Source organism: Rhamphochromis longiceps, linkage group LG14 (genome assembly GCF_057381845.1).
Source record: "Rhamphochromis longiceps isolate RC_006_pf linkage group LG14, R_longiceps_female_GT1.1, whole genome shotgun sequence".
Taxonomy (NCBI): domain Eukaryota; kingdom Metazoa; phylum Chordata; class Actinopteri; order Cichliformes; family Cichlidae; genus Rhamphochromis; species Rhamphochromis longiceps.
Window position 1 is genome coordinate 25,066,352 of NC_140570.1, and position 22,347 is coordinate 25,088,698.

At 39.7% G+C, this 22,347-nt stretch overlaps 2 protein-coding genes across 5 annotated transcripts in view; both read right to left on the reverse strand.

Moving 5' to 3' along the window:
- Positions 1–22,347, reverse strand: part of LOC146654130 (syntaxin-1A-like) — an 87,362-nt gene that overhangs the window by 27,176 nt on the left and 37,839 nt on the right. The window lies entirely within an intron of this gene.
- On the reverse strand, positions 1,113–4,514 carry LOC146654131 (uncharacterized). The gene is made up of 4 exons (XM_085380821.1): positions 4,304–4,514; positions 3,305–3,499; positions 3,140–3,216; positions 1,113–2,883 (listed from the first exon to the last, which is right to left on the reverse strand). Exons 1-4 carry the CDS (start codon positions 4,331–4,333, stop codon positions 2,244–2,246), a joined length of 942 nt encoding a protein of 313 aa, XP_085236947.1. The 5' UTR covers positions 4,334–4,514; the 3' UTR covers positions 1,113–2,243.

The following is a 22,347-nucleotide window of genomic DNA, read 5'->3' on the forward strand; positions in this document are numbered from 1 at the left end:
ATATGGATCTACATTTTCTTATAAATGTGCAGAAGTGCATTTTCATAATTTTTTCCATGTGCATTCATCACCAACACAACCTCAATTAACCTCAATTTATTTAGGGCATGCTATAGACTACTTGCACTAGGGCATGTGACGTATTTCTGTTTCCAAATAGTACTGCTTGTGCGTTTCCGGTACGTTTGCTTATCTATCGGTAGCTATGCTAATGTCGCTTCAGAATGAGTATAAAAAGGAAAGTATTTAAAACAGAACATTTTCAAAAACAGGAGAAGAAATACTCCGAGCATTGCTGTGTCCCACTTTGTTCAGCTTCAGCCAAATTTAATGGCATACTAAGTTTTCATGCCTTTCCGACCCATTCCGACTTGAGAAGACAATGGCCGGTAAACATACGCCGGGATCATTTCACGATCACCTCTCACACCAGGGTCTGCTGCAGACACTTTGCCAGTGATCAACTCATAGAGCGAACAACCCTCGATGGTCGAAGGAGGCTTATTAAAGGTGCTGTACCAACACTTTTTGAGTGGAATGGCTATAAAGTTGAACCACCGCGGCGTAGTGTTTGGGAGAGAACGGAGCGACGCCCTGAACTAGTTCCTCCTGACGATCAAGAAGAGCAAAGTCTTACAAGAGATCATGACTACTGCTCAGTCCCTGAGCCGTCTGCATTGGACATATCTGCATCAGCTGCAGAAGACCTGTCCAAAGACGTGGAGACTCTGAGGAAGGAAATACAGGAGTTACGTGTCCAGCGAGAATTTGGGTTACAGCGTTTTGCTGGCTCCGACACTGACATCCGATTCTATACCAGGTACACCTAAGTTCTATTCAAGCTAACTGTTTAAAATATACCAAGGTCACCATCAGTTAAATTTCGAAAGTTTTTCCAGTCTTAATGAAAACAAAATAGATATTTACTTTTCATCTCTAATCTGTATGCTGGTTCGGTTAGTGACAAGGAACTATTCAAACAATCAGGCATTGCTGAGAAGTTGACTGAAGACATGGCAGTGATGGTAGATAAGGGCTTCCTAATCACTGATTGTTGTAAATGCAAAGTGTACTGCCCACCTTTTCTATCTAAGCAGAAGCAGATGCCAGCATACCAGGTTAAGGAGACGCAGGCCATAGCCAGACTCAGGGTACATGTGGAGCGAGTCATTAGGAGGATCAAACAGAACAAACTTTTTGATAGCATCATTACCATGTCACATGTTTATAATATCAACCAACTGTTTGCAGTGGCATGTATGCTGTCAAATTACCAGAACACAGCATTAGTTAAAAAATGGGTTAAGTGAGACAAGATGGATTTTTCCCAAGACACCAGTGCCAGTAACTTATGGAAAATGACCTGCAGCTGAGGCCACTACAGTTGCATTTCTTCCTTCTCAGCTGACAATACTTGATTACAGAACTGGTACTTGAGTGCTGATAGTTGAGTTTCAGTTATTGATAATTCAAATTCATTGCAAATGTTTAATGTTAATAATACTGTTTAATTATATTACTATATTACTATTCAGATTCAACAAAACTGTTTATCAAAATTATAAAGTAAATCACTAAATCGTTTTAAAATCATAAGTGACATTGAGCTTTTGGAACATCAAAAATACCATTTGTCATTTTCTACAGTTCAGTTGTGTTATTGTCTAAATGTATATCAGTATGCTAGGCATGGAGTTTTAAATACTTACCATGTAAATAAGTTCTGCACAAATTCAACGTTTTAATGTGTGTTTTTAAAAATTAAATTGATGCCATTGCTTAAATAACAGTTTATTGATGTCACATAAAGGTAACATGTAACAACAAAAGAATTCATGAAATATATTGAAAATAAAACATCAGTTATTTTGTTCCAGCCTGAAGGATCTGTTTTTCTTTTTGCTGTTTTCACTGTTCATTTTTTCAAACACAGGTATCTTGGCATATATATGTAAAAAAAGAAATAGTCTGCCTTTTCTCTGATTGCATTGTGCACATCTATATCCATGTATATTCTTTGCACTAGGTAGTCCTCTTGTGCCCACACAACAAAGTCACACCACTGCATCCCACTGATGAGCAGTTGTCCTTGCACTTGCCAGTAATATGCGTGGCTCTTTTTTAGTTTAGGGGTACCACATTCCATCTGCACATATTTGCAGTCAATAAAGTTTTGTACATTGGGACATTTGAATTCGACGAAGCCAAACTGGGGGTATTCATTGGGGTCAAAAACAACACCATCAGGAGATGCAGCAAGCAATGGGGTGAATGACCAGACCACAGGGTGAGTAGTTAACATTCATTAGCCTACTATACTCTGCTGCTATTGCAGGCTCCATCTCAGTTCCTCTCCTCATGTCTGCTGTCTGCCTTGTTCCCTTCAATATACGCTCTGCTAGTGACTCGGCCGAGCTCTGGCCTCTGACGTGACACACCTCCCGAAACCTAGAGGCAGTCACTCTGGGCCTGCGGAGCTGATGCCACTCAGACGAAGAGCTTTGCTCACGTGTAGCTTCCTCTATTTTGTGAGCCATTTCCAGAGTTACAGACAAGCTTTTCAGATGCAGAAGCTCTTCTTCTGAGCACACAAACACACAATCTGATGGCAAGATGTCATACCCCTCCAGAGGCAAGTGCGGTGTTGGTGGTGCATCGCGGTGTAGTGTGATGTACCGGGTTGTCAAAACCGGCTGCTGATATGACAGAACACTGCCCTCCTGCACCAGCCCAAAGGCACTTTCCACAAGGGGCTTGTCAGGTCTCATGTTCATTGTGGTCACAAGTGGCCTGTCCTCAATATTAAATTTTGCATATGCCTCCGTTATTCTGAACAAGCAGGGATCTGGTAACGGACCCACCATGCCTCTGTAGAAGCCACTCCTAAAGAAAACATCAATGACAATAATGTAAGGAAGAAGGTTGTTATACTGAACAACAACTAAACTAAAAACTAAAAGGTGTAAAACAGTGGTGCATAAGTTAGAGACTGGGATGTATATGTACATGACTGAGTTAGCCGTCTTCAGAAAGTGTAATGTTGTATGTAAATTAATACCTATTCTGACACATGTATGTATGAAAAAAATAGCAACATACATTTGTAACACGTGAAACCAAATTTTACAAATCTAATTACCGTACTCCAGTCTGGGCCATCCTATTTGGTACTGGCTTAGTGAAGATCATGGAGTTGATGGGTCCTGGCTTCACACCCTAACAGAAGACACATTTACTATGGATGATGTTGCTGTTCATATGTAAACATGGACTAATTCAAAAACTTTAACCTCATTTAAATTACCACTGTCCGTGGCTTGTGCCATTGCTGTTCAGATTCCGTGCAGCTATGCACAGGGGGGACAACCGGCACTCTGAGTTGTGAGTAGTGTGCTGTTTGGAAGAGCAGTGCCACTGTGTGATTGCACATAACAGCGCCTGCCACACAGGAGCACTGGCTATGTGTCAGTATCACCGGCGATGAATCCAGAAGCTTAATCTAAGAAGAAAGAACGAAAATTAAAAATGTAACATCTTCATGGAAGAGCCGAACAGGAACATAGTTCAGTGTTATGGTTACGCACCCTCCTGAATGCTTAGTGTTTCCTTCTCTCCCTATTAAAACAACTTAACCATGCTTGATAACTGTAATAACTTAGATTGTGTATATTTGCAGTATTAACTTGTTGTCAAATGTTTCTGATCACCCAAACACACGTTGATTTAACTATCTGACTAGTCAAATTAGGAGTGATAAAGCAGGGAGACAAGGAAAACATTCAAGTTGATGGGCCTTTAGGAATGAACTTAACTAATGCTTAAATTAACTGAACCCCACAGAACGGGGATTAACAACTTTACACAGCTTCCTGCCTACACTTAGTCTGTGTGGTGCCTCACTCTTCCTCATTGACCTGTAGCACAGGGCTCTCACACCGACCTCCCCTGACAACCTGTCTTTATTGGACACTGAATAAAGATATAAGTACCATTAGCATTATTTCTGTATTACTCATTTCAGCATGTCTTAAACATATATATTTTACACTTAGCAAGAGTAGCATTAGGTAGTTAACTACCTCCATAGTTAGCCAACTACCTAACGCCATTATAACAGTGTCTAACTACAAAAGTGACATTAGTTAAGAAAACCTCAACTATAGTTTAGGACGACATAAAACACCGTTTAAGAAAACATGTAATGTAGAGAACTGACATCAAATGAAGGACATAGCGGAGTAACGTAGTGTTTGCATTTGACGTTAGCTAGCGTTTCTTTGTCGGTTAATTTACGTTTTCTTACCTTCGTAGTTGTGTATATATGATGCAGCATATAACTTAAATCCTTTATCTAATTTGCTGGCGGGGGTAGTCGTCACTCTGCAAATCCGATGAACATCGGTGATGTTCAATTTTGGGAGCTCTTGTAGGCAGCGAGTGTAGAACGTCGCCATGGTTTAACCGCACCGGAAGCACTGGGGCAGGACTACATAGAACGCGGAAGTGTTAGTGCAAGTAGTCCATTTCGTTGTTACAGTGAAATAATTGCATGGCCTCATATTAGAAAGTACGTTGTTAATCATTTGCTTTATGACAACGACAGCAGTGGAGGAAGTAGCAGGGAGATAATAACATTTACAGTGCTGTGAAAAAGTATTCGCTTCCTTCCTGGCTTCTTAGTTTTATGCATATTTATCACACTTAAATGTGTCAGATCATCAAACAGATGCTAAAATTTAGGAAAACATAACCTGAATAAATACAAAGTGCAGCTTTGAAAGCATTATTTCATTTATTAAAGGACAAAAAAGCTCTTCGATCTTACTTGACCCTGTGTGAAAAAGCACTTCCCTCCTAAACCAGATAAGAACTCCAATCAAGATCTGTGATAATTGTGAGTTTGTCACATCACTGTGTAGGAATTGTTGCCCAATGTTCTTTGGAGATTTTTTTTTGAATTGCCGCCTCTGTGATGCCAAAAACAACCTGACCCATCAGGGCATGGACAGAACACCTCTGGTTTCATCTGGAAATACAAATCATTTGAGTCCCGCAAGTTGTTGTGCAGGATCTCTGCTGATGCTACTTGTTCTATTAACCTTCCCTAAAACGCTCAATAGGTCTGAGAACTTGACAGTTTGGAGGCCAAGTCAACAGCATCTTGGTATTTTGTATTTCTTTGTATTTCTTAGTTTTTGAAGTATAGCAGGATGAAATGTGACAATGAAAACTGCCATTTCCATAAGTTTGGTACACATCCAAGCTTTATTGTGTTTACACAGGTGCATCCACTTACAGGTATCCACAGGAGCTGTTGCAAATTCCACTTAAATCTTCTTACAACTGCCCTAATGCAAATTAGTGTTAGCTTAAAAATGCTGTTTAAGGGTTAAAGTAAAGTGCTACCCATTGCTTCAATTTTCACTACGGAGGGGAGAAAAAAAAAAAGTCAGAGAAAATGGAAAAGCATTCACACATATTCCCTCTCTCTATCACACACACACACACACACACTACCCTGGAGCATTAACTGCCATTTTTAGCACATTGCAAGGGGGTGAGAAACTCATTTATCGTCTTAATGCCATAAAAGAACCAAATCTCCATATGTTAACAAGCTGTAGGAGGCCAGCATGAATAAAAGATTCTTCTAAAAAGTTATTCCGGTCAACCTATTCAATCAAAACAAACCGCCTGCAGTAGTTCTTTCTGATGAGTTTGTTTCTGCGTAGTTCCCTCCTTTTTAAAGCTGAATAAATCACAACGATAAATAACGGCCAGTTTTAGCCCCACTAAACTAAAATTCGTGCTAAACATCTGAACCCAATTAGAGACACAGCCTCAGTGGATAATTTGATTACACAGTACGAGGAATACTTCAATCACTGCTACATGTTCAATTACTGAAATATAATATTTGCACATATCTCTGATGGGAAAGAAACTGAGAAATGTGAAATCATCATCATCTCTTCCTCTGAAGCTACAATACAGATCCATATTATATGAATGCTCCTCATGGCAGTCTGGGATATAATTTTAATGATTACGGACAGTCAGAAAAGCCCACATGGATGGCAAACTGAACTCTGAAAGGAGAATGTTATATTTGGATTTTAGTGACACTGAATAATACCATTCATACCATACCATTTCATCTAAATCCTAATCAGGAGCTCATTCAAACAAACCCTCACTGATGCGATAATGCAAAAGATGGTAAACCATTTATAGACTGATCAGCAAAGCACTACAAGACTTTAATCTGCTTAAAGATGCATTTCCATATCAGCAGACATCAGCCTGTGGTACGTACAGCTCAGTGAGACAAAGCTGTGGACACACAGAGTGCTGGCTGATAGGTGTCATTTCACATACAGCATTTTTGTTTTGTTTGTTTTTAAACAGCAAAGTGGAACATTTTCATTACACGGACAGCAAACACACTGATCACCCTAAAGTCTAGCTTCAAACACATCAAGAATAAATCTGAATCTATTTTTTTTTACCAATAAATTAAAAAAGAAAAAGAAAAGCCAACAATAAATTTATTGTATCACCAAAGACTTCCTTAAAGCTCAAGCCTGAAAAGCCTTTTCATGATGTGTATCACTGATCCAGACGCACATCCTTGCAGGAGATTGTGTTTAAGAAATGCCAGAAAATACCTGTTTCAGTAAACGAAATGAAACAAAAAAAATTTAGGATATATTCAAGCGTCTTTTTGAAATGTGATGCACAAACACTGGGCAAAAATCCAATTAATAGCAACTGAAAGATGTAGAACGAGAACCTCGGGAATAGAACCGTGAGCACAGGATCATTTTCCAGATAAAAAAAAACAAAACAAAAAAAACTCATAATGGAAAGACTCACTCTCTTGAGTTTACAAAAAGTAGATGTGGAAGAAAAGAAGGGGGTTTAAAATTGTTCTTTTAAGAGGACTATGCATATAAAGTGAGATCATGTATTCTGTCCCTTCATTTACATTTGTAAGTCTCTATTTCATAAAAGAAATTAAAGGTGGGAAAAAACACAGAATTAATGTAAGTCTACCATATCAACACTCTCCAGCTACAATAAATAATAACCTACCAATGTTTTTAAGAAAAGAAAAAGAAAGCACAAGTTAGAGTACCAAGAAATAGCTACTCCACTCAGGAAATGAGCAATTGGGAACTAGATCCTTGGTATGTGTTTGAATAAGCCCATATCGCTTGCAATTAATTTTGCTGCCTGTGGCAACAGCAAATACTGAGTTTGTCAGGGTCAAACACTAAGGTGGTGGGCTGAGAGCTTCAAGGCAAAATAACAGTGTATGTGCTATGTATGCATGTGGACATGTGCACACTTCTTCATAAGGCTGACTAGTTTCAGTTGTGTAGGACTGAACAGATCACCGATACATGACATCAGGCAGCTGCGGGCTAACCTTCTGTGTCATCCCTCATTTTAAATGTCAATATAGCAAGTCTCACTATTGACAACAGCTATATGTTGTGAATATATGTGTAAATAAAAAAAATAACAAATGAAACCAAAACAGACTTTACATAGATTCTCACAGATATGTGAGGAAGAAAAGGCATGAGAAACTCTGCTTCAGTATCTGGTGCAGCCAACTTGTGCCGCAGTAGCTGCTTATCAGTCCTGCACATCAATGTGGAAGAATTTTAACCCATTCGGATCAGAATGGTCAGAAATTTGATCAGAACACATTCATCTTTGAGATGGTTGGTTTCCACACATGAACTGCTCACTTCAGGACATTTAACAACATTTCTGCTGGCTTAAGGTCAGGACTTTGACTTGGTTGTTCTAAAACACCATTGTTATTTTTCTTTGGTAATACAACTGATGTGCTGAGGGTTACTGTCTTGCTGCAAAGCCTGCTGGTAAGATTCAGTTCACAGACATCATCCTTAGAATAGCTATAATATTTCAAAATGTCTTGCTCCATCAATCATGGGCAGCTATTCTTGCACAGTTGTGGCAAAATAAACCCAAACCATGATAATACTATGACAATGGCAGTTTTCATGCTGGAGTGCGGTCTTTGTTCCTTTTCTCCAAACATAAAGTTTCATATTAATTTCATCGGTTCATAAAACATTGTTCAAACAACTTTATGGATTCTTCCTGCGATCTTAAGCAAACTGCAAGATGAGCTTCTTGCAGTCTTCACATACACACCAGTTTCTTTTGATCGTTGACTCATGAACATTAATCAATGTGCAAAGGTCTTTCGTCATTTTGGAGTCTTGAACTTCAATCTGTCTGACTGTGGATGGGTGAAATCTAAAGTCTTTAGAGACAGATTTGTAACATTTTCCAGTCTGATTAGCATTCATGACTGATTAGCATGAATTCCTCTTACTCTTACTTTCTAAAATGTGTTGGGATTTTGATTGTTCTTGAAATAAAAACATTGTGCTCATTCATAAATGATTACAACTTGAAATAAACCTGTAGGCCCGAGTAACAGGTTGTGATGTGATGTTTGTGAGCGGTTGGTTGAGGTTGTTGGTAGTCACTAGGTAAAACTGTTTGCAAGGAGATACATGGCACACTGAGCCTAAAATCTCTCTGCGATTGCTTTGGCCACTAGCAGATTGCTGCAGTCGCTTGTAGTTTGCATGGAAGACACTGAATTGCCTGCAAACCCGCTAACTATTCACAGGGGATTTTTTTCACGTTTGAAAAAGGGAACAACAAATCAGAGAATGTCTGCCTTCAAAAGTCGCACCTTTTCAAGCGCGTGATAGTGATAGAATCGTTTTTACTTCAATCGTCTCTGTTTGAGGGCTTAATTTAAAAAAAACTTTCATCATTCATATGTAAAAAAGTATAATATTGTAAATTCATTGTTTAATTGGGTTCTATGAGTTTTAGAACTAGTAATAAAATCTGCTGATGTCATATTTATGCAGACCATCCATCCATTCGCTTCCACTTATCCTTTTCAGGGTTGTGGGGGGCGCTGGAGCCTATCCCAGCTGTCATAGGGCGAGAGACAGGTTGCCAGTCTGTCGCAGGGCTAACACACAGGGACAGACAACCATTCTCGCTCACATTCACTCCCGCATGCACACCTATGTCCAATTTGGATTAACCAATTAACCTATCCCCACTAACTGCATGTCTTTGGACGGCGGGAGGAAGCCAGAGTACCCATGCAAACACGGGGTGAACATGCAAACGCCACACAGAAAGACCCCGATGGTGGAATTGAACTCAGGACCTTAGCAACAGTGCTAACCACCGAGCCACCAGGCTGGCTATTTATGCAGACAAACAGCAAATCTCAAACTCAGAGAACAGGACAGTTGTGTAGGACTGAATAGAAAATGATGCCTTCTTCTCCTTGGTGTGTGTTTCTCTTGCTAATTAAGCCACACACAACTACTTCTGCAGAGTTTGTGATAAGACAAACTCAGGGAGAAATAAAATATATATGTAAATTTGTGGACGCATTTCACAAACCAGCAAAAACAGACTGGCTGTATAAAGACCAGGAGCAGGAAAAAGAGCAGATGCAAAGGACGCACACAGTATGTTGGATGATTTGGTCAATGGGAGGACAATGCAAAGCTTTGATTAACAAGCAGATGAAGAAGCAGATGAAAATATGGACATAGCTTCTGGGATGGCAAAAGTAAGGGAATGCATCAGATTGTTAACTCTGTATTCTTTCCAATGGGCACCAGCAAAAATGTCAACCTGTAAATTTTGGTTGTATGACAGTCTATAAGAAAAGCTCTCACTGCTCATGTGATCTATGACCTCCAGTTACTCAATCATAAGTTTCAATTATTACAGTGTGATGCGTAGTTTGGATTTTATGCTCTCTATTAAAGCCAAAAAAGGGTGACAAGGGCGGGAACGCTTTACCGTGCACCTAATAAGTGACTGACAAGTTGCAGTTTCTCAGTTTTCTGATCAAACATCAAAATGGGAAGACGCCAAGTTTCTTTTACTTGCAGTCTGATTGTCAGATACAAAAGAGCCTGCAAATGATTTCGTTTAAATGATGGCACAGATCTTCCCAACTTCAATAATCAATCTGAATCAAAAGTTAAACATCACAGATTGCAAGAAATTTGTTATTATACCCATTTATCTTCAATAAAATGAAGAGCCTTTTAATTTGTGGATTCTCCCCCCACTGCAGTTAAAGTTCATCGTTGTGCCCACTTATTCATGTGTTTGCACTACTTCAGAAACTCAGAGGGGTGTGAGGTTATTAACAAGCGTGTCTCTCGGTTCTGTGTAACCATAGCAACCTCCGGTCACCTGTTCGATGAGGTCAGCTACCAGTATTACAGAGAAAATACCATAAAAACTGAGCTTTGTTTGAGGCTGTGTGTGATGTGTTTGTGTGTGTGCATCCTGTGCGTGCGCTAAGGAGTTAGATTAGATTTCCCGCTTGTGGTTACCAAACAGAGGAGGCCAAGCTGCTGAATCAAGTGTCTATTCAGCCTCATTACTGACTGTGTGAAAAGAGGAAGAGTACAGGAGCTGATGAATAAGCAGAGGGAGAGGGAAGCAAATTAGAGGGCAAAACTGAGGAGTCAATTGAGCTGTGGCATCACACTCCATCCCTCTTCCAGACGCTCTCAAATGAAATCTTCAGGTCATGCTTGTTGCCATCATTAAGACTGTGTTGCTATGGCGATGTCTGCAGTCAGTCCTCTCGCCAGCTTCAGATTGTTTCAAAGTGACAGAGGGAAGGAGAGCGAGAGAGATGCTACAAGGCACGGAGAAATGTAGAAGCTCGGAGAAGAACTGTGTGATCACATATCAAATACACGCAGGAAACACAGGAATGAATTTGTTTTGAAGGGTAATAAAATTAGCTTTTTGCAGGATTTACACTCACGTTACTCTGGTTACTCCAGCTATAATCAATTTATTCACCGCAGAGCAGTCTTATGATTTTAAGTTTTGTTGCAGTTTTTTGTTTCACATTTTGTCGTTTGTACATCTAGTACCCTGTGTTTCATCATCTTTATCTGCCGTTGTTTGTTTATGCATCTCTTTTTTATGTCTGTGTTATAGTAACATCCTGTTTAATTTGGTAACAACTTTTTGTGCATCTTTTACTTCTCGTCTTTACCTTTTAGCCATCTGTGTAATTTCCCACCCAGATCTATTAGGTTTCCCTTGGATCTGGGTTCCCACTTCATTCATCTGCTTTTATAATTTTTCAGGTTTTGTTAAAAATCACAGTAACCATCTTTCCTTCGAATAGTTCCTTTAAGCGTCCCATGATGTTGTTGGCTATTTTACTAATTATTGACGCAAAGCAGAAACAAAACAGATCAGACAGGCGTGCTCAGTTAACTCTTCCCAATTTCAGTCTAGGTATTAAAGTATGTAGTCATTTACAACTTACAACACACTGTTACAACACACACTAAGACACACATATGATTAAATTGGTTAAATAAACAAACCGTTTCTCCCATGTGTAAACGCTGCAGATCTCCACTCCCACTCGCAAAAATAATGAATTAATTTAAAAAGACAAAAAAAAAAACACAAGGACACACACACACACACACACACACACACACACACACACACACACACACACACACACACACACACACACACACACACACACACACGGCAAGTCAATGACCTTTTTCACAGTGGACTGACAATCACAGAGATTGATGACTTAACAACCAGAACGGTGGAGATTTGAAATGCTCATTTTATCAAATCTGTTACAGGAGTATTTAGTAATATCTTAATAATAACTGTTCCTGACCAAGACATCACGTGACATATAAAACAGCGGAGCAGAACACCATTGAGCTCATCAAGTTAGGGTGGAAATGCATAAAACAAGGCTAATGCAGTAATGCAGTGCTCCGGGCAATTTGCTGTGTGTCTTCCCCTCTTTCCCTGCTTCCTCAACTGTTCCTATCATAATAAAAGGTGCAAAAACCCAATAATGATAAACATTCAAAAACAGTGAAGAAAAGTGGATTAGAAAGAAAAAAGCAAAATGTAAACGTTTATGCCACACTTGCAATATTTTGCCATGCACAGACAACATCAGTATTGATTTCTTCAGCTGTTGGAAATAAAAAAAAAATGTAATATCACTGTAGAAATAATTCCAAAAACTTTTCCTTTAACTTTAAGCTATCAGTGTGAGGCTGTTCCTGATTATCAGATTGATGATATCTCAATTAAAGCTTTGAATCAAAAAGCAAACCTCCTGCAGTGAGCATGTTCTTATCATCATATCACTTTCCTCAAAGGTGATCATTAAATCGTATCATGTGAACTGAGAAAAAGATCCCAGAATCCTTTCCAACGTTAAGCTTCTAGCCTACATGAACTATTACAGCAGGAGTGTTTAACCCTTCATCAAAACACAATCCGAGGTTGCTTTTCACATAACATGGGTAACATGACACTGACAAGATACCAAGCTGCTTCTGTTTCCTCCTCTCTGATGCAAGGCAAGGCAAGGCAAGGCAAGTTTATTTGTATAGCACAATTCAACAACAAGGTGATTCAAAGGGTCAATTGGTGCCATTCCAATCTCTAACTTGCAGCTATTTATCTTCTTCTTCATCTCTCTCTCTCTCTCAGCTCCCTCTGTAAATATATTACCAGTCCTTTGTGCGTTTGCTCCGCTTATTGATCGTCTAGAGTCCAGATGCCTGATGTTTCAGAGAGACAGTGTGAGCTCATCCCTCAAATATTACTGACATTTGCCTTACTCCAGAAATGCTGTCCTAACATGGATAATGGCAAACGGAAAGCACAGTTACAATTTAACCACTAAAGTACTATGCATACAAGAAGTGTTTAAAAATAGAGCTCCTTCCTTCCTTTCCTGGGTTAGATTTGAAATCTCTGAGTACGGACTTATTTCTTTCCTGTAACTTTCTGTGTTACAGGAAAGAAATAATATTGTGTTTGGAGGAAAGAGAAAATGGCAACTGCACTCTTCATCCTGTTATTTTTTTATTTTATTTGGTACTTTACAATTTACGGCACTTCTCATGTGTAAATGAGTGAACACCATCAATAGCTGCCTGGAGAGCTCGTCATAAAAATGATTCTGAATGATACTGGGCCTGCCCCCTGCATCGCTACGACAGACGACTTTTCTTTTTTCCTTCCAGCACGGTCATTCATAACAACTATAACGCATTTGATTTTCAATACAGTCAGACAGCACGTCAAAGAGAATATGGGTCCTTCTATAAAGCTGTTGGGGACTAATGCTGTGTACTTGAAAAGGTTGCAAGAAATCAGATAAATGCACCTTTATGACTTGAGAAGCTCTACAGCCAACTCCTCATCTTAGCTTTGGTTGGACTGGTTCCTACTTGTTCTTACAAGTAGCATCTAATGTAGCTGCTGCTAGCAGCAGACCAAGCAGGGTCTTTTTTAGTCAGGTGCCTATACGGAGAAGCCAAATGCCTTCGTTCAAAAGTTTTATGGTCAGACGAGACAAAGACTGAGCCATTTGGTTATAACGAGGTATGTTTAGAGCATGGTGGTGGTAGCATCATACACTGTTCTGTTTTGTTTCCAGTGGTACTGGTATATTGAGGATAAATTAATAAAGGAGGAGGACTACCCCAAATTCTCAATGTTTGACCACTTTCTAAGCAGAGTGGTCAAACATTGAGTCAGAATTATGCCAGAAGTTTTTTTTAATTTCTTCTAAAAGCATCTGATGAAGTTGCAACTTGCTAAGGTCATTAAACATGTTTGCTGTACATTCATTCCACACTGGAAAAAGAACAGTTCAAAGAAATCATTAAAAGCCCAAAGATTACTATTCATTCATTCATTCCTTCCTTCATTCATTCATTCATGTCCACAATAAGTGGGTAGTGGTGCAATGGATCACGGTTGATCCGTAATCAAACCAATCCCACTCCACGGTTCGGTACGCACGTGACCCGAAGATTCAAAAAAGAAGAAAAAGGTCTGCGTATGGTGTGCGTGGTCAGTCTGTCAAGCGATAGCTAAGTGGAGGAGCAGAGGAGTTTGCGGTATCTAAGCAGCCCTTTACCGCCCAATCCGACCGGGCTAAAGCTATTACAAAAGCTATTGGGGTGTTTAGCTGCAGATGGGAGGTCGTATTCAGTTGTGCAAAACAAGGGGTTTAAACTAGTCAACGCGTTAGTTGACACATTGACGCCGTGCAGCCCCACGCACGGGGCGATCCATGGTAACTAGTTAACGGAGATTTGCCGCGTAATGCAGTTATGGCATTAACGTCATTAGATTTATGCTGACAGCACTAGTTTAAACTATGATGAGGGTGCTTGAGCCACGCTATGAGATCCCGTCGCGCGTCCACTTCAGTGACAAGATCGCTCCCAGCATGTATGAGCAGGAAAAGTTTAAAGCTATGGCTGATCTGTCCCACCATCTTCTGTTGCCCTAACTACAAATGGGTGGACCTCCAGGGCAACGGAAAGCTACGTGACCGTGACCTCTCATTATATCACAGCATAGTGGTAGATAGAAAGCCCTGTACTGCCCTATATTGCACCTTAATTTGTTTTTATATAATTGCGTGGAATAAGTCTTGAGCTGAATGTTTTTTAATAGGTAAAAAAATACTTAAATAAGTAAACGGCGAGTAAAATTTTTGTCTTCTTCTTTTTTCCCCCCTGCTGATCCGAAAATTTATCCGATCCGTGACGAAAAAAACAAAACATCATCAGATCTGAACCATGAGACTTTTGATCCGTTGCACCACTATAAGTGGGTGTACACTTGTGATCACAACCGTAAATCAGCTTATGATGCTATAACACTAATCCTGAAAATCTAAAATATTCAATCTCAGAACTCAGTTTAAATGAATATGTCCTACACTCTGTGCTGCAAGAAAACACTGGTCATGTTATCTCTTTGGTTACCGCTCACTGTAGAGCACATAACCTCATTATGTCTCTGCTAACAAACCATTTCCTTCTCTCCAAGAGCCTCCCTTTGCCCTGCAACATCTTCCAAGATGATACGTCAGGGTTATAAAGAATTAATATGGTAATGATATGGTCACTTTGAAACTAATGCAGATCAGACCACTAACCCTGCACGGCATCGCTGATCTGGCTCTACAGTCGAGGACAGAAGGCACTCAGACTGATTTATCCCTGTGTGAATACGTTATCTTACCACCTTTGACCTCCATTGTCTCTTAATGTGTCCCTATTCTTGGTTGCGATAGTCCGCATTACAATAACCTCACTTTCATAGAGATCTTATTATTCAACAGTAAAAAGCCATGTCTTTGGAGGCTATAGCACCACATTATCTCAGCTCAGACATAATGAGGGAGATGTAAGAGAAAAGGAAACAGAGTGAAAAAAGAGAGAAACACAAAGAAAAAGACAGCTGAGGGAGAACAAAGAGAATACAGAAAGCTGGGGGAACTTACACAACACTTTCAAATTCTGGTTGAGGGTGGAGGAGCCTTGGCAAACAGCACTCCGAGGGTGGGAGCAGACCAAAAACTGACTAACTAGAAATAGTAACACTCACAGGCTGCAATTAAAACAAGCATCTCCAGTGCTGTGAGTTGAGGACTTTTAAGATTCAGGGGAAGGATGCTCTTTACAAATTGGAGGCTGAGATGTCAGAGGGTGCAAACGCATAAGTGGCTGGAAAAACAGACTCAGAAATGTTGTCAAATAACCTCTCAAGTATCAGTGTTAAAGGGCAGATTCTCTGCATCCAAGTGCAGATAAGCGTCTACTGCTTTATTGTGTTTCTGAGGTGCATATAACAACTGTACCACTCGTCCTTACTGTTATATTGTAGGGATAACATTCCCAGCACATCACAAAATATGTATAAAAAAAATGCCAATGTGAACACTGACAGAATAGACCGAGTCCCTCTGTTTACATAAATTTCAGCTAATGAGTTTGAGTCTGGCGTTATGATTAGGGCTGAACGATTATGGAAAATAATCTAATTGCGATTTTTTGCCCCAATATTGCGATTGCGATGCGATATGCGATTATTTTTTAAGGTCTTTGTCTTCTGTATTATTAAACAAAGACAAGCAATACATCATATAGTATGGCCAATACTATATTACATTAATTTTAAACTGTTCTTTCCTGGAAGACAGACCTCTGTTATGATGACATGAGGTGATGCATGAATTGATGACTGACATTTTTATTTAACTTCTTCAATCACAACAGTATATTTGAACATACACAATAGTTTATTTTTAGCTTACAAACATCTGAGCATAAAGTGCTGACAAGGAACCCTGGTGTAAACATTAAAATGAAAGTCAGTACAATGTGCAGATTGCAGAAATATACATAAAAAAAATCAGTGGCTTTACCACACTCAGTTTTTCGACATCTGTGAACTACTAGACAGTCATTCAATTAAAAAATAATATTAAATAAATAAAACTAATAAATAAAAAATACACACATCTTACTGATCTCTGCAGTCAGTAACATTACACATAAAGTGCAAACATAATAGCAATTGTATAAACACACACACAAACACGCCTTTAAAGTTTAAAGGCGTGAAATTGGACGGTCTAGCCTTCTGATTAGCGTCACCGCTGTCTCGGTGGAGTTTAATAAACTCGGCCGTCTGCTTCTTGCTATCTAAAATATAACCAGACACTGGTGTAAATTCTCGACTGTCTCATACTTCTGTTTAATAAGTTTTCTGTTTGACGTTTAGTCAGCTGTGTGAAAACCAAGGAGGAACCCACCCGGGGGATTAATAAAGTTTTATTTTATCTAATCTAATAACTTTAATCTCAGCCAAACCGATTTACTCACGAACAAACAAAACACTGAAAAAAGCCCAACAATAACATTTTTAGGTTGTCTAAGTGACTTATATATTACGTTTAACCCGAGCAGCGAAACTCCGCGGTGATCTGAAAATGATGTGCCGGGAGTTGTGCCGTTCTCGGCCGCATCAGTAATCCTCGAGCTCCCGGCTAGCTGTCGAGCTGGTGGGTACCAGACGCCTCTGAAAACGTCGAAGCACTTTTGCAAATATGGGATATCTTGATAAACCGAGCAGATATTTGATGTTTACACAACTACTTTCTCGCCTGAAAATATGTTAAAAGTTTATTTTGTGACCCAGAAAGATTAGTATGAGTAATTTTAAAACTTAGTAGCGGCCGCCATTGCTGGAAACTGGAGTTTGGCTGGGCTATGGTAGTAATTTGGACAGCCTTCGGCGCGTCGCTGTGACGTAATCGGTCTACAAATGCGGCCTCAGGAGGATGCAGCCCATGAATTTGGACATGTCCAGAGTATAATCGCAGCCTTTGCGGTTAGAAAATTGCACTTGATCATGTCGCGATATTATCGCAAATGCGATATATCGTTCAGCCCTAGTTATGATTCATGCAAAACTCTCCAGCCAGGAGATGTAAGAGAAAACAAACATTTAAAGGCCCTTCGCTGGTGTTCTGCTAGCTTTGCATCAGTTTTAACATCACTTTGCTATCTGTGATAAAATATTCACCACCGCTTTTTCATGGTCAATAATGAACCTCGATGCTAAGAGTTGTTTACTAGTGGAGCACCACTTCAAGGTCTTACACCAGGCTGTCTGTCTTAAATGGTTTTAATGGACAGATGAGGAAGGCATGTTAAGTGCACTAGGATCAATCATTCTTCAGGCCTGGCACACAGTCGCTGCTCAGGATTCCTCCCAGAGTCCAAACACTTTGTGGCTTCCTGTGTCATCTAAGTATGGCTTGAATATATTCTCCCTGTGGTGAATGGCGTGGTTGGGATGGTCTTCAACTTTCCCAACTAGGTGTGTTCAGTGGTCATCCATAATGTGCTCCATTTTTGCAACAGGATAGCACATACAGATAATGGAAGGATTGGTAATCTTGAGATTTACTTCTATTCCCAACAACCCAGACACCTGAAAAGCCAAGTGCTAAAAAAAACCCAGCCTGAAATTGTTTTGTTTTTTTTTCCTTTTTGAGCTCTGTGTCTAACAGCTGGTTAGTGCAGCTTTCTGAACTCTTAAAAACTGAGCAGATCAGCTACTTTCCTTCTTGTCTTTTCAAATACAAGTGGATGCAATTAAAATGGGTGCTAGTAGTGAAGTACAGTAAGGAGAGAGGCATGGATAATCCAATCCATGCCTCAGTTTAAAAATCAGCAATTAAACCATTCAGATAATGAGAAGGAAACATTAGCACTGATTTAGGGTGTAAAATCCTTTGCATTTATGATGAATCACTGCTGCTAATTGCTACATGAATAAAATCCATCATTTATGTCCAAGATGCTGAACAGTAAGCACTGGCCATCCTCTCCAAAGCTATACATACTTGACATGTAATGAATAAAAGGTTAAAAAGAAAATGCTGAGGGATTTTCCCAGCATGTCAAAGTCAATTTTACGACTGTTTTTGTAACCGTCTTTGTTTAACGGATCGGGTTGTGACTGGTAGTTTCAGGATCTGCTAGTTGGGTCTCCAACTAGCCAGGACTTTCCCTGGACCAAGCATCTCCCTTCAATTTGACTGACTTTCTGAGTATTATTTAATAAAATCACTCAGTTAATTTAATGCTGCTGTTTGGACGACCTTTTTTTTAAAATGGCTTGACCAAGCCATGAAAACAGTAACAATGAACTGCACGTAGCCTACGATGGAAAACAATGTCGAGCTGCAAAAACTGGTCTTATATTTGACAAGTTTCAATTCAATTGATGTTTAAACTAAATGGGTAAATACTTTTATTAAAGCAGCATACATGCAGCTTGTCACACAGCATAAAGAGGCACGAGAAATTAGAAGGAAAGCAAGCAAACACATCCATGTGCCAAAGCACAGTAGAATCAAGCTCTGCTCAGCATCAGCCGAGCTAAACACCTTCTGTAAACATGAACTGTAATCTATTATCAGCTCGTGAACACACTTTAACATTCAGCAGCAGTGAAGCGAGCAGCAGACCATATGAATGGTGGCTTTCAGTTTCCACAGCGGGCGGTAATGCGTTACTAGAAAACACACAATCTCTGAAAGCTACTGATTATCATCCATAACAACCACAATGTCTCAGTGTCACAAACCCTAATGTGGATTAAAAAGGTGCTTTAAAAACACCTGAATACTCCCAACTGAAAATAACTGCATGCCTCACTGTATCCTAGAAATTTCACACTCTCCCGGGACTAACAGAGTGTGGAGGACGTGGATGCAACTGTGTAGGAAAAGTAATGAACGCTGACCTTTTGTTATATATTCTGCCTCACTGATCAAAAAATGAGAAGCTGTGCCCAACAGCCAGTGCGACAAGCTAAAACAAATAATGCAATCATTTAATTGTGAATGGAAAAATCAATAATGTTTCTAAATTTAAATTTGCAGCTTCTCTTCCTGCATTAGAGGAATGCACTCATGAGAACATATGGGCTTAATACACATTATGACACAGATGATTACAGAATCCATCATCATTTGTGAAACTTCTATTCTACGCAGCTGCAGAAAACCGTCCACACAAACACATAATTAACTACAAACAAAAAAAGCACACAAACAGCATACGGCAATTCCCCTGAGGTAATTTTCTGTGCTTCATTCAGAGGGGTGGATAAACTGAGATATGGGATAATGTGTAATGCAGGGGCGAAAGTAACACCGCAAAGAGGCTACATGCATGACAATATGTGTGTGCGTATGAATGTAGGATCTACGCCTGTGGAGTTCTTGAGGAAACATCTCGGGCAGTGAAAGTTTGCAGCAAGCAGAAGGGGAAGAAGAGGAGGGATTCGGGGTTGTGAAGCTGGCCAAGCGCGCAGCTCCTGGGGAGATGTGAAATGTTTTTGAAGCCATGGTGGAAGCACAAATAGATTAATAGATCTCTATTAAAACAAACAAAAGTAAATAATCTTACATATTATATAGTACTTCATCAGTAGCAGCAGACTGGATAAAAAAAAAAAAATATGGCAGTGTTTTTCCTCTCTCTCTCTTTCAATATAACGCACAACCCACTACTCCCATTTAAATGCTTAGGCCGCTTTATTAGGTACACCTTGCCCTTACTTTTACTTTCAGAAATGCCTTAATTCTTCAAAGCAGATTAAATGAGCTGCTGGAAACAGTGATCAGAGATTTTGCTCCATGTTGACATAAGAGCATCACATAGTTCCTGCAGATTTTTTTTTTGGCTGCACACCCATGATGTGATTCTCTCCCAAAGCTGCACTATTGGATTCGGATCTGGTGACTGTGGAGGCCATCTGAGTGCAGCGCAGTGAAGTCATTATCATGTCCAAGAAACCAATTTTAGATTGTTTAACCTTTGCGACATGGTGTGTTATTCTGTTGGAAGCAGTGATCAGATGATGGGTTCACTGTGGTCACCAAGTGATGGACATGGTAGCAGCAATGATCGGACACTAGTAGAGTTTAAACACTGCTCAACTGGTACTAAAGACAATATCCCCACACCTTTACACCACTACAGGGCCAGAACCGTTGACATAGGGCACAATGGATTTATGCTTTCATGCTGTTTAAATTCTAATCCAACCATCTGAATGTTGCTGGAGAACCTGAGACACAAAAGACCAGGCAACATTTTTCCATTTTTGATGAGCCCGTGCAAATTGTTGCCTCAATTTCCTGTTTTTAGGTGTCACTAGTGGCACCCAGTGTATTCTTCTGATACTGTAGCCCATCTGCCTCAAGATTTGACATCTTCTGCATTCAGAGATGTTTTCCTGCATGCCTGGGTTGTAACAGGTGGTTATTTGAGTTACTGCTACCTTTCTGTCAGCTTGAAACACTCTGGCCATTCTCCTCTGACATCAACAAGATATTTTCACACAGAACTGCCGCTCACTGGATATTTTCTCTGTAAACACCCGTTTTTATGTGGGGGGAAAAGCAACAGAAGTTAAGAGTCAAGATTCTTGGATGAGTAGCAAAATACTTGTGCTAGAAGAGGATAAGAAAAGGACAGACTCGCCTATTATGCATCAGCAAGGAGGTAAAGTTTGATTTGATGGGAGGAACCTTCAGAAGCAGAACTGATTCATCTTACCACGGGGGAGGAAAAAAAAAAATCAGTGAATATCAGCAAGACTTTCCATTTTCGATACAGCAGTGAATGAGCGTAGGTCTTGCATGCATTAGATTTCACAATGAAATGCCACTGTGCAATTACTTTTGATGACACACTCCAGCAGAAGCAGGGAAATGTCAAAATCACAATTAGAACCACAGCAGCCAAAACAAAAAAAATGATGTTTTCACACAGGCACGCACAACCACACTCACACACATATACACATGCAGACCTTATAATGCACAGATAAACGATGAAATTGGAAAAAACAATTGTGTTCCCACCAGGATGAATTGAATCTCTTTTTTGAGATTAGTTTCTCATTAGGTCAACGTTTCAGTTTTACTAAGACTGTGGCTTCTGATCATGAAATAGCAAAACAAATCCATTTCACATCATAAGATTAGCATCTATTATCATGGAAATGTTATTAGTTATTTTAGTGCTAATCATTTAGGGATCCCACCAGCTATTATATGAAGACTTAGCCAGGGACAATGTCCAAAACTCTGAGCCAGCAGATATCCACGCCAGCACATCATGTTTAACGTGACGGGCATTTTTATGAATGCAGATTAATTTAAAAAGCTGCTCCAACACTAAACTGTTGTCAGAAGGTGGTTTTGAAATTGAATTTCATAAATGTTTTCCTTCCTTTGTGGAGAATTTTTATCCAGTGCCTGTTTAAAGAGATTAAGTGCTCCTTCTTCTATCAGCTGTTCCCTTTAGGGGTGGCCACAGTGGATCATCTGCCCACATCTCACCCTATGCAAAGCATCCACATTTGCCACAGCAACCTTCCTTCACTATATGCATGAACCTCTGTGGTCTTCCTCTTTTTTCTCACGCCTAGCAGATCAGTCTTCAACATCCTACTTATCATACTACTTATTAAATTTAGTCATGCCTCAGGTCCCAGAAACAGATAATGTAAGGAAATGTAACAAGAAACACTGATGTAGGGAAATTACTGCTAAACCAAAGCAGTAATATGTAATATGTAAATATATGCACAAAAACACACAGGGTATAAAAATCCTACTCAGCAAACGAATGAGCGTCCTGAATGTACGTTCCAGGTTATTTCAGTCGCCGTCAGTGGTCACAGTGCAACGGGTAGAAAGTACAGAACATAACGACCTACCTGTAATGAACAACCCTGACATTTACATCAATCGTTGATTGATGTACGGTTCTTTAGCATTTATCACAAAGGCGCACACACGGCTCTGATTTCATTCACAGTCAT

Excerpts from the sequence above, each read along its gene's own strand:
- LOC146654131 (XM_085380821.1), bottom strand. The coding sequence starts at position 4,333 with ATGCTGCATCATATATACACAACTACGAAG. Across the intron at positions 3,217-3,304 it reads GGCACAAGCCACGGACAGTG|GGTGTGAAGCCAGGACCCAT; the intron begins GTAATTTAAATG and ends GTCTTCTGTTAG. Across the intron at positions 2,884-3,139 it reads ATGGCCCAGACTGGAGTACG|GAGTGGCTTCTACAGAGGCA; the intron begins GTAATTAGATTT and ends TGTTTTCTTTAG.